We start from the raw sequence: 14,103 nt of genomic DNA on the forward strand, positions 1-14,103 counted from the left end.
TGGGTCTGAGTTTGGTTTTATATACATCATATATATTTTTTTATATAGAAAGGTGGGTAAACAACTCAAAGGTCCCAAATTCATTCATTCATTCACGTATCAAGACATCAGTGATAAAATGGCATACAATTTCATGTGATGCTCATAAACATGACATTAGCTGCCATACACCAATAATGGATTAAGATATCTCAACATGAATTAGTGTTGACATAGGTTGATAAAACTGTCAGGTTGAAAACAGATGGATTCATGATAAAAAAGCATTTGCTAAAATATGTCTGTGCTTTGGAAAAACAAAGACATTCTGATACGTATGTCTTGGCATCACATGATTTGAGATTGCAACAGAAAGTGGAATATTAAAAGCAAGTAGAGGCTAAAATAGTGCAACATGGTTAAGGAGGTTGAAGCGCAGTGATAAACAGGAAGAGGTGTTGACCTTCAGTGGAAAATGACCACTCCAAGCACTCCCTGAGCATATATATATTTTTTATAAACCACTGGAATGTCCTGCCTTGTTTGACCCCTCGCAATCTGCCGCCTCATCCATCATAATCAGAGTCGTCGTCTTCCATCAGAAGAGCGAACCTGTTGATCATCTCCTCTGTCCCTTGCCCGCCTCCCCGCCCTCCTCTCCCGCCTCCCCGTTTTCCTCTCCTCCCTCGGCCTCCGCCTCTCTTCCCCCTCCCTGCTTCGGAAGAGGAGGGATGGGCTTTGGAGCTGCATTTCCTCACAGCATCTAGGAGGGAGAAGTAAAGTTGTCCAGAAAAGGTTCCCCCAGCGAGTAGAGACTCAGCTGCTCTTCCCCCTTTTATATACCCGAGGAGGCCGTGCAGCAAGGTACCGCTGAACAACCTGAGACACACAGTAAGGGGAAGGGGGGGCACCGAGATGAAACAAGACAGACAAAATTGTAAGGATAAACTTATCAAAGGTGGAAAAACAATGTCTGTCTTTCGTGTCTCTGTGTCTTACCATGACAGGAAGGGTTCAGGCAGGGGCAGCAGCAGAAGCTGGTTGAGACACATGGCACTCCAGAGGCAGGCCTGCCACTGGCTGAAAATGTGAGTCGCTCCAATGTCCAAGCCCCGTCTCTCCCCTGTTCTTACACGTTGTCGGTCCAGCCCTGCGCACACATCGCGCTCTGCAGCCCAGTTTTGCTGTTGAACTAGGAGGATAAACGGAATCAACAGATCGTTAGAGAAGGATCACTGTTCGCACGTTTCTGTTAACCTGGCAGGATGAAATGAAAAATGTAACACAACTAACCAGCATTTAGGTGACGGGCAGCACTAGGCTGGTTGTTGCGGGACACTTCTCCGTGAACCATGCACAGCATCAAAGCCTGAAGCACAGGCAGTGGGGGCTTGGGTGTGGCCTCTTGCAGCCAGAAGCCTGTCACTGCTACAGCGAGCCTCAGGTGGAGGGGAACAGCAGCCAGCGCAGACTCTTTCACCCCTAAGACTTCCAGCAGGACACAAAGACGAAGCCCGACAGGAGCCTGTGTAAAACCAATGGACGACACTGTGAAAATCTGTATAAAACTGTATACACTCAAACATATAAAACATATGGGGTTAATAAGAGAGAAGGTTGTGTTCTAGGTGTACCTGGTCAAGTGTATCCAGACATATTGGAGTTCCGGGTGGATTGGCCTCCACTGTGTTTTTCTTCAAGTTCAGATCCGTACGGTCATACTCATCCACACGAATTGGGGCGGTGGAGCCCTGAGCATGCATTGCAGCCACACCAGCTGCTTGTTCAATGTTAATTCCCACATTTACACCCTGAGCCATATCTCTACTTCCATTACCACCTCCTCTTCCTCTTCCCCTTCGGCCACCTCTCATACCCTGGCTAGCGTTTTCTTGTACCCTCTTATCCTGTGCTTTAACAGCACCTCCTTGTCCCTTTGATTGCTGCATGCTGCCGCCTTTACCCTGAGACACGTTAACCGGGCCTCTTTGCTGTAGAATGCCATATATACCCTGACGTATAGCTACGGCACTACAGTGGCTGCTGGACAGTTTGCTGTTCTCAACCTGGGGGATCAGCAGAACCCTGTTCATCACCAGGGCATCCACCGCCATGGCAGTCAACTGCCCCTTCAGTGCAGCATGGGTAAGCCATTCTGGCAGCTTTGCGAGCTGAGAGATATGCCCTCCTAGAGGTACCTTTTCTCCAGAAAACCAGTGAGCTAAAGAGCTTTGAGGGGTGATGTGGTACTCCTGCATACCAGCCCGCAGCTTTGAACTCAACCCACCCCCCTGTCCTCTGTTGCCCCTACCGCTTCCTTCACCCATTAACCCGCTCACCTCCACCAGGGCCGCCGCCGGGGTTGAAAAAGAAGACAGCCAGAGGAGGAGGCCCCCAATGCGGGATTGTGTTGCGCTACCTTTACCCTTGCCACCACCCCTCACCAATGCATTCACATTTAACACAGCAAGGAGTGTTTCAACCTCTTTTGGAGTGCCATAGTCATTTCCATTCAAGACGGCACACAAGGGTAGCAACTCCCGGTTCATGCTTCCAAACAATTGACAAAGGCCGTTAGTGGTATAGCACCGAGCTGAGATGTAGCGGTCAGGGGCTTTACCGTTAGGGTTGGTCCATTGGAAAGAACTCAGCGGTAGGTAACCACCTAAGATGACACAGAGAAGACAAAAACAACTTATCACAAATGAAAAAAAGTCAGAATAAAGCCCAATGGGCAATATGGATATAGTTATTAAAATCCCAATAGGACCCATACCTGGCAGGTCAAAGATGTAAAAGTCACTGTCGTTGGCCAGAACTGGACATTTCCAGTGATGAGCCAAACATGCAATCTCCCTGTCAGCCTCAGCTGGACACTGGACTAGTGGGATTCTTCTCTGGAGGAGGACCTGTATGAAGACGTTTTTTGTGAGGATCGGGAGAATGGAGCCATTGCGGCCATGAGAGAGATTATCTGCCTCCTTTATCTTGGACTGTAGGCGTTGTCTTAGAGTGGAAAACTTCTTGTCACTGGGATCCATACCTTAAAATCGTAAAAAAGACAGACATTACGGATTTTAAGAATGCAAATTAAATCAAATCACATTTTGCCTCATAGGGCCCAGAAATATGTACAAGGTGCAACATCCTTTCTCCTTAACCCTTGAAAAGGATGAGGAAAAACTACCAAAAAAAAAGAAAATTGTCCCGTGTGAAAGTCACAAGTGAGGGATCCCTCTGCCAGGATGGAAAGAAAAGCAATAGATGTTGAAATTGAAGGAATACGGTTTTCATTGTGCAGCATTCTCACCTCCATCAAGTACCACATAGGGCCGGATGTTGCAGGCTGCCAACGTCGAGAGAAGGTTGATAACTCGGCGAGCAAAGCCATCATAGTCTCCACCGTGCTGCTGGTCCAAGGAGGAGTTGAAGTAGAGGTGGTAGTACAGACTGGAGCCATCAATAACCAGGTTGCTGTCCTTAAACTTCACGTCTTTGAGGAGGTGAGTGTTCCCCTCCACAAAGGTGGTCAGACCCTGGACTCCCATTGGATCCTCAGGGCCTGGGGGAGACATGTGATGGTGAGATGTTAATATTCCACACAGGGCTGCTGGGGACCCTGGTGCCTGGTTAGTCTGAAGGTGTGCGGGTCCGTGGGTGTTTGCAGATACTAATTATAACAAACTCAATGCCTCAGCTGAAAATGCTTCAAGAATAATCATATGCACAGAGAAACGGACAGTAAGATTATAAATAACACATTTATGAACGATCACAACATCCCACTTTGTCGCTTGTTTACAGGTCCAGCGCAGTTACTTCCTTGTAACGGTATAAGGACGTAAAAAGTCCTCGCTTGCGACTAATTAAATCTATTCTGTTGTACACAAACACAACATTATTGCACATTACATACATGTTTAACTCATATGGTACCAAAATTCCAAAGCACACAATCAAATTCAAACAACACCTTAAAACGAGGAGAGAGGGAAGAGGGAAGTAAACAGCAGAACTGCGACAACTGCGCTGAGTCTCGCGAGAGAACGCGAGAGCGCAGATAAGCTAGCGAGCGCGCTAGCCTGTGTTGTTCTCCCGTTTGAAATTAATCTCGGTTTATTATGGCCACAATGTCCGGAGGAACAAACCTCGTTGCTCCGGGGACAAGCCAGCCCAGCTCCGGTGCCACCGCGCATCGGAAGAAAGACAGCAGCCCGTCCGCCCGGTTCTGGGAGAGCCCGGACACTTTAGCCCAGCTGGAGGTGGTGCGGCTGTGGGTCGGGAAGCACTACAAAAAGGTAGCTAGCTAGCTAGCTGGGGAGGAGGCGAGCTAATAAGCTAGCCGCCCCCTGCTAGCAAGCCCAGTGGCTCACATTGTAAACAGACAGCCTCACGCTGGATAACGTTACATCTACACTGGCTAGCGAAGATTTGTTTCTAATAATAATAATGCAAAAGATGAGGTGTAAATTCTGCCAAATCCTGGAGGTTAATTAGCCCAAACCCAACTGCCCAGTTGGGGAGACTTTCGTTAAACGCAGGAAGGCAACGTTCACGTTACATCGATTGTATTTATTGTAATTTGTGCATGATGATGAGAACTCTCATTTAAAACTCTTATTCTGTGTGTGTGTGTCAGTATGTGTTGGTGGATGCTCCATCATGCCAGGCCCTGGCCGCAGTTACTTTACAGCTGCTCCAGTTCCAGGAGGATGCCTTTGGCCGACAAGCTACCAATCCTGCTCTCACCAAGCTGCATGTGAGTCTGCCTCTCATTTTCACTGGAGTCACACACTTTACTCAAATGTCAGAAATCAGGCAATCTGTTTTTTTGCAGACTCCATAGTGTCATGATGTATGTCGCTCCAGTGTTCTTCACCACTTTAATGTTGTATGACCAAAATACAGATAGATTTATCCGACAGCAGCAGGGTGTAATACTTATATTTGTTATACTACGATATCAAACCTGCAGAGGGTGAAAACGCAACAGATCTGAAAAGTAATTACCATGGTAGTCTTTGCTACGAAGGGGAAAAGATGCAATGACCCCGCTCAGACCTGGTTTTAACATTGGTCACTGGCCACTCACAAGTGGTCAGTGTGCGAACGCATCCAATTGGTCCTGAGATATGATCACTCGCACCGTATTCGTTGGTGAGCTGGGTCAAATGTGAACACATTAACTTTGTGAGTGCAAAAGTGTCTTGGGCCATATTTGAAAGACAACCTACTCAAAGCGGTCATTTCTTCATAGCAGATCTGCATGCTCTCGCTTTCTTCTACACTCTCTTGCCTGCTCATGCCAGCACAGAAGTACACAAACTCATCTGACAGGATGGATGTGAATACCACGTCTGAACTTGGTCAATAAATAACCGTAAAAATCTGGCACATCAGGGTTAAAAACATACAAATCCAAAATAAACGGCAATCGTTCTCTACAGGCACATTGCTTCCTGGACTTGCGACCGGGGGGAGGACTCTGCCACATCCTGGGAACTGCCTACAAATTCAAGGCAGAGCAAGGCTGGTGAGTATCAAGCCTCCTGTCCTGTAACCATTTCACAGTGGTATTTTTTGCTTATTATAGCCTTAATATCTCATTTGTCTCACTACTCCCACAGGCGAAGGTTTGATTTACAGAATCCGTCAAGAACAGAGAGGAATGTGGAGATGTTTAGTTCAATTAAAGGGGCGCTCATCCAGGTGAATGGAGAAGACACACACGCATACCCACTTTAACACCACCCCACCAGATACCCACTGCTGAACTCGCACATCTGCTTTTTGTGTCTACAGCACAACTGTATGTCAATGCCTGTGGTATATCTGGACCCCACAGTTGATCAGGAGTTGGCAAGCAGACTGACCAATATCATCACAAAGCGCCAGGTAAAGTGCTGCAGACGGATTAGTTGACAGACATAAAGGAGGTACAGTTCTGCTATAGTTACTGTAATCTATGGCTCATGTGGCTCTGGTAATGTAATTTCTTCTCAGTGCTACTGGCTCACATTTTGTCCTTGTGCAGGGTACTCTCACTGAGGACCGAACGCTCGCCAGTCACAACATCTACCCCTTACCTGCCTCCACAGAGGAAGGTCAGTTAAAGTTTGTGTTTGTGTTTTTCATTCTGTAAATACCTCGTACTGATTTAACTTTTTCATTGTGTATGTTGTCAGATGAATGGATGCGTCCTGTCATGCAGAAAGGCAAGCATATCTTGGTACATTGGGGCATGCACCCTGACAGGTAATAAACAAGCACATTGCATTTTGAAGGTGCTTGCACTCAATCAGAACAGCTACCCATTATGTCACTTGTCTCTTTACTTGAAGTTATGACAGCTGGCTGTCCACAAGTGATGTTCAGGGAGCGGTTGAAGATGCACCACATCCAGAAAGACCATGGAGGGTGAGCATAAATATGCTTAAAACTCCCACGACTACACCACACTAACAACAATTTTCTAATTGAATGTGTTGGCACAGCTGCTGAGGTAGCCTGTTTGGAGTCTGTTTGCTCCTGAGCAGTTTGTTTTACCTACACTTAGAGGCTGATGGAATCTATTGTGTGTTCATGTTGGACACTCATGAGATACACCAGTACACACTACTCGCTACATCTGAATTCTTTATTAAATATTTGTTTTGGTGGGATTTGTGTTCAAGGTTCATGCTGGTTGGGTTGTGGACACAGATGTTTTCAACGAGTGGATGAATGAAGAAGACTATTGTGTGGATGAAAGGAATGTACCAATAATCCATCGCCGGCGTATTCACCTCCATGATGAGCAGGTTTGTCTATTGAGAGGTCTTGTGAGCTTGTGGATGGACACTATTCTGTAATATGATTTACGAAGTTAAATATTTGACAGTGAATTTAACAACAGAAAGCAAGTGGGATTCTTGAGACAATTCTCTTTCTGAATGTGAAGGTTTTTGATCTTTGATGTTCCTGACACTTTTGTTTTGCTTTCAGGAATCAAAGTCCACCCCATCCAAAAAGAGAAGGCGATCCACCTCCCCTCCCTCCTCTGAAGGCAGGAAGAAAGGAAAGAAGGGGTAAGAATCAACTGAAACAGGAGTGTGTACTTTTGGCTTTGCATATCATTGCTCGGTTTTAGAACAGATTGTGTTGCTCGTACAGGAGGAGGCGTGGACCACAGGAGATAGAGCCAGAAGAGGACCTGACCAAAGACATGGAGGACCCTACACCTGTTCCTAACATGGAGGAGGTCATAATACCTAAGACTGGTAAATCTCCCAAAGACCATAATGCTCTTAAAAACAATATTAGGTTTGACTGAGGTTTCTTATAAAGGTGTTCTGATGAATAACATATTTTCTCTCAAGGTTTTTAAAAATGTCTTTTTCTGTTTGTTTAGTCAACCTGAAGAAAGACAGTGAGAACACTCCTGTAAAAGGTGGCACCATGGCAGATCTGGGTAAGATTTTATGTCTTATGTTAAATGTTCCCAAAGGATATAGTATATATATTTTTTTTTTGTATTGACAATGCTCTTACTCTGTGTATGCACCTTGATTATGTTCATCATTCCCTCACTGTTTCTCTTTCAGATGAACAAGAGGATGATTTTCCAGGAAGGGTAAATATCTTTTTTTTTTTTTTTTTTTTTATCAGAATCTTTATAACTGCAAGTTTTGGATAGTTTTGTATTTGTTTGTCAGAATTATAAAAGTGCTTACATTTTATGTGTGTGTACACAGGAGGAAGAAGAGGTACGAGGAGAGGTGCCACGGTTATCAGAGGGAGAGGAAAATATCACAGAACAAACCCATCACATAATAGTACCAAGCTACACGTCTTGGTTCAATAACAACAGGTAAACAAACGTATACAGACACATTGATGTGTACTGAAATCTTTCACCAATACTTGCCTAACATTCGAAAAACAATCTAACTCAAAACAACTCTTTCCAGAATTCACTTAATAGAGAAACGGGCTCTCCCTGAATTCTTTAACGGAAAGAACAAGTCCAAATCTCCGGAAATGTGAGTACCACTGACTTTCGGATATCACCACTAATACAGACGATGGAGAATGCCTCACCAACAGCTTGATCCTCCCTGTATGATGCAGTTACTTGGCGTACCGCAACTTCATGATCGACACGTACCGAATCAACCCCCAGGAATATCTCAGTTCAACGTCATGTAGACGCAACCTCACTGGAGACGTCTGTGCTGTCATAAGGTATAAAATAGTGTGTGGGTGTTTGCTGCATCTGCGAAATTAGGTGTGTGGGCATGTAGTTTTGTAGAACTGTTAGCAAATTATATCTATTAATGTTGGGAAAGAAAGAGTTGTAGTTAATGGAGTTAAAGTCAAAGGGGAGGCAGCTTCTGGGGTGCACTTTAGTACAATAAATGGAGAGAAAGCTCATTTGGTTCCATGTTTTCAGGGTTCATGCGTTTTTGGAGCAGTGGGGTTTGATTAACTACCAAGTGGATGCAGAGAGCAGACCACTCCCCATGGGACCCCCTCCCACGCCTCATTTCAACGTACTGGCTGACACACCGTCCGGGCTGGCCCCCCTACAACACAAGCCACTGCAGGTATTGTAGATGTATATCACATGACAAGAGCATTAGACGGATGAAGAAGATACGAAATGTTTCCTGATGAACTCTGCTGCTCACTCTCACTCTTGCAGGTGACAGCCTCGCAGCATATGTTGTTTTTCCCAGAAAAGAGCAAAGAGAAGCCGTTAGACTGTCAGAGCTTTGGTCTGCGCAGCGACATCTACACCAAGAAACACCCTAAGGTCTCACACCATAACAATACAAAAATGCTTTTTGTTTTCCATTCATATTACTAGTCACTATTATCATCATTATTGTTTCATCTTTCTCAGACCAAAGGAACGAATGCAGGAAGGGAATGGACAGAGCAAGAGACACTCTTGCTATTGGAGGTAAGACAATTACTTGTGCATTTTGCTTTCTATCATGGATCCAACACATGACTTAGTGCTTCCCATATGTGAAAAAGTAGATTTTTGATCACCCGTCTCCGGTGTTTATCTCAGGCCTTAGAGGTTTACAGAGATGACTGGAACAAAGTATCCGAGCATGTGGGATCCAGAACGCAGGACGAGTGTATACTCCACTTTCTCCGTCTGCCGATAGAAGACCCTTATCTAGAAGACTCCTCAGTCTCTCTAGGTCCACTGGCGTTCCAACCCGTGCCTTTCAGCCAATCGGAGAACCCCGTCATGAGCACTGTGGCCTTCCTGGCATCTGTGGTGGACCCACGGGTGGCCTCGTCTGCAGCTAAGGCGGCACTGGGTGAGAGACATGGGAAGGAGTGTTAATAAATGTGGAATCTAGGTTAATGGTATCGTTCTGAGATCATTTACTGTATGTGTGGAGTGATTCAACATTTTGTCTGCAGAGGAGTTTTCCAGAGTGCAGGAGGACTCAGCGGATAAGATCTTTGAAATATCCAATCAGTCTGAAAAAACAGGTAACACTTAAATACAATGACACAAAGTCACTCGCACTCAATTGACCTTTTATTTATTCAGTCTATAATGCATTTTTGATTGTCTTCTTCTGTATGTTAGAATTAATGGATGCAGAGAAAATGGAGTCAAACTCCATTTGCCACCAGGTAATACAATATTAAGAGCTTGGAAAGATTTTTATTGAACCTGCTGGTGATTTTCACAGCTTATGGATTTTTGTGTGTGCGATGTTTCAGGTTGGTGGAAGGACGGATGGGAATGTGGAGCTCACTGTGGCAATAGTGGAGGGAAATGCAGTCAAAAGGGAAAATGCAGAAAATATACTTGCAGAGGACACCGATGGTATGGAACATGTACAATGTTTCTACTGTGCATATACTGCATGTGTGTAATACTGGTGATATTAATGAAGTTCTCTCCATGATCCAGGAAGGGGCGATGACGACGACAGTGTAGGGCGGCGAGACGGGGACGAGGGGAGGAGAGTGATGGAGCTGGACCTGGTGGAGGGCAACGTTGCCACGGCAGCAGCGGCTGCTCTGGCCTCGGCTGCCACAAAGGCAAAGGTAAAGCTCGCACTCCCGTTTCCCCATTGACCAATCACAGGAGCCTAGAGAGGAAGCAATGGCTGTCATTTTATTTGGAGCCTCTTTTTTCCGGCTGTGTCAGAGGTCTCCTAGCAACCCAAACCGACACCATCTTAGAGATGTCTTCAAGACCTGACTTGGCACATGTTATTGACTTAGAATACATGCAGGATATAAAGTTTAGCTGCTGGATTAGAGACTGAGATTAATATCATGATCTAATTAAACAAAAACAGACATTTTCTGTTTTGTGACAGGGAGAAATGTCAGATATTCATCTGCCCCAAGGCGTTTTCAGTATGATGTCGTTTACGGAATATGGCTATTTGAGGGCATATCACCTCACCAGAAAACATCTATCAGCCCCTCACACATTACTAGTTTAATTTTCCTTGTAACTTCATCTTTTTCTAATTGTCCCCATCTTTTTCTTCCCGTATTCACAGCACTTGGCAGCAGTGGAAGAGCGGAAGATCAAGTCCCTAGTGGCACTTCTGGTGGAGACTCAGATGAAGAAGCTGGAGATCAAGCTGAGACACTTTGAGGAGCTGGAGACCATCATGGACCGAGAGAAAGAGGCGGTGAGTGAATATGACGTCCTCTATGGTAGCAAACCGAAGACGATGAAACTTTACTTAAACCCCCTTTTTAAGATTTTCTCACTCTTCTCTTGGGTTTATTTTTAAAAGCACATCTCCATGATATCACTCATTCTTGTGTTTGTGTGTATCGGTGTAATGCAGCTGGAGCAGCAGCGGCAGCAGCTTCTCTCAGAGAGACAGACTTTCCACACGGAGCAGCTCAAACAGGCGGAGATGAAGGTCCGCCAGCAGAGGGAGCAGCAGGGGCAGCAGGGGCAAGCGGGATTCACAATGCAGAATTCAGGTCAGGACACACACAAATATACACTCACACACCAAACACACACAATACAAATCCCACTTTTTTGAATTGACACACCCACAACTGAGGTTGTGGGTGTTCAGGACAATTCTTCAGGACACAGCAAACCTACCTACACATTTTCACTCAGTAAAATGCACATAGTCTTAGTCCAAACTTGATTATGTTAAACATTTTAGTCCTTCTATCGTCCTCAGGCCAGGCTGTGCCAAACAGGATGATGCCCAGTGGAGGCAATCCCCAGCCGATGGCCCCCCGACACCCTGGAGCTCCCAATGGCATGTGTGAGTATTCTTCACTGTTGTCATGTGTTTCTGATGCCGGCGTTACTATGGTCTGATTCTGTGTGATGACTGGCTCTAAACGTCTTCCTCAGACCCGTCCTCACAGCCTGATGGGATCACACCAGCTCAGCCCGGGCCTCCAGCTTCCACGCACAGCTGAAAGAACAAGGAAACAGGAAACACACACAACCATCCGTCCTCCTTCAAATCAGGACACACAAACACACACATAAAAATGTAACAGTGGCATAAACGTTCAGCATCAACTGCTTAAAAGTGAGGTCTGTAAATGCTCAGCGGTCACACGTTTATAAATATTGAAATATTTGTGCCCTGATGTCAGAGTTGAGAAATCTGCATAATGAACTCAACTCAATAAAGTTGTTTTATATGATGTTTTTGTTTTGTCTGTCCTCATGCAACTGGTTGATTGTTGGTGTGTTTGATTATGTCAGTGTAGACAGTTCAAGATATACAAAATGTGAATTACCAAACAGTGGAAAATACAGTTAAACAGTTAACATGTCTATATCAAAGTTTGGGAGGTACACAGGGTGTCCTGTACTTTAAGTTTGGAATACTTGGGATCATAGACTGTATATAAAGATGGACGACGCGACACCACTTCCTCCCACCTGCCAGAAATGAGGCCAAAATAGCCCTGATACAAATAAGGCTATCTCGTCCGTTTGGAGCCAGAGCCTGGTGAAGTCAGGTCCTGTCAGTTCACACGCTCGGCCAATCAAGAGTCTCTCACCTGTCAATAAATTAAGATGTCCTCTGTGATCCTTGTGCGTACGCCACTCCAGAGGAGGATATCCGAGGATATTAAGATAAAAACATGGTGTAAATTACCGCATTTTGAGTCGAACTTGAATGTCGGGGCTTACGGACACTTGGATGACACCACAGGAGCAGTATGGAGGCCTTTTCAGTTTTTTTTCATTTGAACAATCGGCCACCAGTTTCTTTAATTGTATTGGATTTGGCTGCATTGCTGTTTATCCCTGAAACTCCAGAAGTGTTTTGTGGACTCAAACACTTCCCCCACCCCTCCATCGGCATATAGGTGAATAGATGAGTGTATTTATATTTTTAGGTTAACTATCCCTTGAAATTTCTGTCCCCAAGACAACTTGTCCCTTATGTCAAAATAGTAAATAGCCTTAAATATGATAATACTTTTATTTTACTGTTATAGTATTTGAAGATGGTAAGTATTTTAAAAAGCAAGGGTGAGTTTTTTTCTGCCCTCTTTATCTTATTTGAATATTTTAGACCTGAAATGGTGAAACTCACATGAAAAGTTTAACCTTATATATCAATGCTGAGAATCTCCGGACTCCTAGGGCTTGTTCTGTGGCCTATGAGAGCCATGACCCATATGTTGGGAACCGCTGCCATATTGAGCGCTTTATGGGCATATTTGTAGTTTAATAAGCTGCCTCTTCTTCTCCCTGGAGTGTTGCAACATTGTGCACACATTCACACACAGTATGCACTTGAGGGCATTTGGACATCCTGTCCACCCCTCACTGTTCAACACGGGAACACAGGATGGAAAAAACGACGTGGCCGGAGTGCATCGTGCACCAGCACACGCACAGAGCTTTGGCATGGACTTAGATGTGCTTTATTCCTCCATTCTGTTTCCCAGTAAGATCCATCTGTTCATCCTGCACCAAGGAAATAATTATATTTCCTCGCCACATAATCTGAGAAGTAACTTCTTCTACTGCGACTAATTAAATCGTTACCGGAAGAGTGAGTGTTGTGAGACAGGGTTTGCATGTTTGTGTGTATTTAGCATGGCAGAAATGTGTGTGTGTGTGTGTAGGGGGGGGTGGCGGGGTGCAAAAGCAATTTCGTTCTGCTCTGTTTGGCAGTGCATCAGTGAACATTTTTATATTTCTCTATCTCCACCACTCTCTAGCTCCCTCTTTTCAATGCTTAGCCATATCTGTCCATCCTCTTCATCTCACACACACACAGCCCCCCCCCCCCCCCTTCCTGCTTTTGCTTTTCTCTATCTATTCCTCTCACACTTTGCCAGCTCCTTCTTGCACAAAAATCCAACTCTTCTGTCACTGAGTGGGGGGGCTGTGAGGAATGAACTCGGTTTGGGTTTGTGTGTGTGTGTGTCTGTGTGTGTGTGTGTGTGTTTGAAGGGAAATTGATGGGGAGCAGCAGGACGCAGCACACAACAGGAGCCGGGATCAATTCTCTACCAGTTCGAGGCAGCAATCTGTTTGCTTCAGGAACACAGTATTTGGTCTAAATCATTTCATAACGTATTGACTTAATCCCGTTAAGGAGGAGTGTGCCTAAGTCAGCCCTCCACAGGCCACTTTTGTTCGCTGTTAGTAATGGAAAAGCGAGAGAAACAGGAAAGTGGATTAGTGTCACAGAGAAGGGTGTTTACATATGGCACATGAACTTGGTGGCAGTTCTGCTAAACTGTGTGTGGTGATAGAGGAGCAGATAGTAAAAGGTAGTGGTGCAAAGGTGATGTGAGAAGTGCTGGGGGGGGGGGGGAGCGAGAAAATAGAAATTATGCTTCAGTAGTGAATGTATGAAATGGGGGGGGGGGGGGCAACGTGACTGCTTTCAGATGCATGGTGGGTGTGGATAATCCTCTTACTGTTATGTTGTGATATAGGCTCCAGACAATGGCATCTGTTCATTGTACCACACACAAACACACAGACACAAAGGTTTGTGCGGTTGCCTTTGTTAGAACTTAGTTAGGACATCCTCACCAAAATCTCATCATGACCTAACCTAACCACAATTTACCTCTTACCACTAACCTTCCCCAGGACCTCAGACATCAGGTTTGGCCTCATTAGGACCA

General features: G+C 45.1%; 2 protein-coding genes across 5 annotated transcripts; one reads left to right on the forward strand and one right to left on the reverse strand.

The window, feature by feature from the left end:
* Positions 1–10: 10 nt before the first annotated feature.
* Positions 11–4,270, reverse strand: aste1b (asteroid homolog 1b). Of its 4 annotated transcripts, none has more exons than XM_053446192.1 (7): positions 4,128–4,270; positions 3,290–3,541; positions 2,756–3,022; positions 1,614–2,644; positions 1,273–1,504; positions 979–1,171; positions 11–858 (listed from the first exon to the last, which is right to left on the reverse strand). In XM_053446192.1, exons 2-7 carry the CDS (start codon positions 3,525–3,527, stop codon positions 546–548), a joined length of 2,274 nt encoding a protein of 757 aa, XP_053302167.1. In that variant the 5' UTR covers positions 3,528–3,541; positions 4,128–4,270; the 3' UTR covers positions 11–545. The 4 variants fall into 4 exon arrangements, with proteins under 4 accessions (XP_053302167.1, XP_053302166.1, XP_053302169.1 ...); XM_053446191.1 differs by lacking the exon at positions 4,128–4,270 and adding an exon at positions 3,953–4,048; XM_053446194.1 differs by lacking the exon at positions 4,128–4,270 and adding an exon at positions 3,896–4,001.
* On the forward strand, positions 4,009–11,643 carry smarcc1b (SWI/SNF related, matrix associated, actin dependent regulator of chromatin, subfamily c, member 1b). Its single transcript, XM_053446190.1, has 28 exons — positions 4,009–4,277; positions 4,619–4,738; positions 5,427–5,512; positions 5,607–5,688; positions 5,782–5,874; positions 6,014–6,083; positions 6,165–6,234; positions 6,321–6,396; positions 6,654–6,779; positions 6,964–7,046; positions 7,132–7,238; positions 7,370–7,429; positions 7,563–7,591; positions 7,713–7,828; positions 7,929–8,000; positions 8,089–8,202; positions 8,411–8,564; positions 8,663–8,773; positions 8,864–8,923; positions 9,038–9,296; positions 9,403–9,474; positions 9,575–9,621; positions 9,712–9,817; positions 9,905–10,041; positions 10,509–10,643; positions 10,806–10,947; positions 11,163–11,249; positions 11,342–11,643. Exons 1-28 carry the CDS (start codon positions 4,101–4,103, stop codon positions 11,407–11,409), a joined length of 2,859 nt encoding a protein of 952 aa, XP_053302165.1. The 5' UTR covers positions 4,009–4,100; the 3' UTR covers positions 11,410–11,643.
* The last annotated feature ends 2,460 nt before the right edge of the window (positions 11,644–14,103 follow it).

Source organism: Pleuronectes platessa, chromosome 18, assembly GCF_947347685.1.
Source record: "Pleuronectes platessa chromosome 18, fPlePla1.1, whole genome shotgun sequence".
NCBI classification, from domain to species: Eukaryota; Metazoa; Chordata; class Actinopteri; order Pleuronectiformes; family Pleuronectidae; genus Pleuronectes; species Pleuronectes platessa.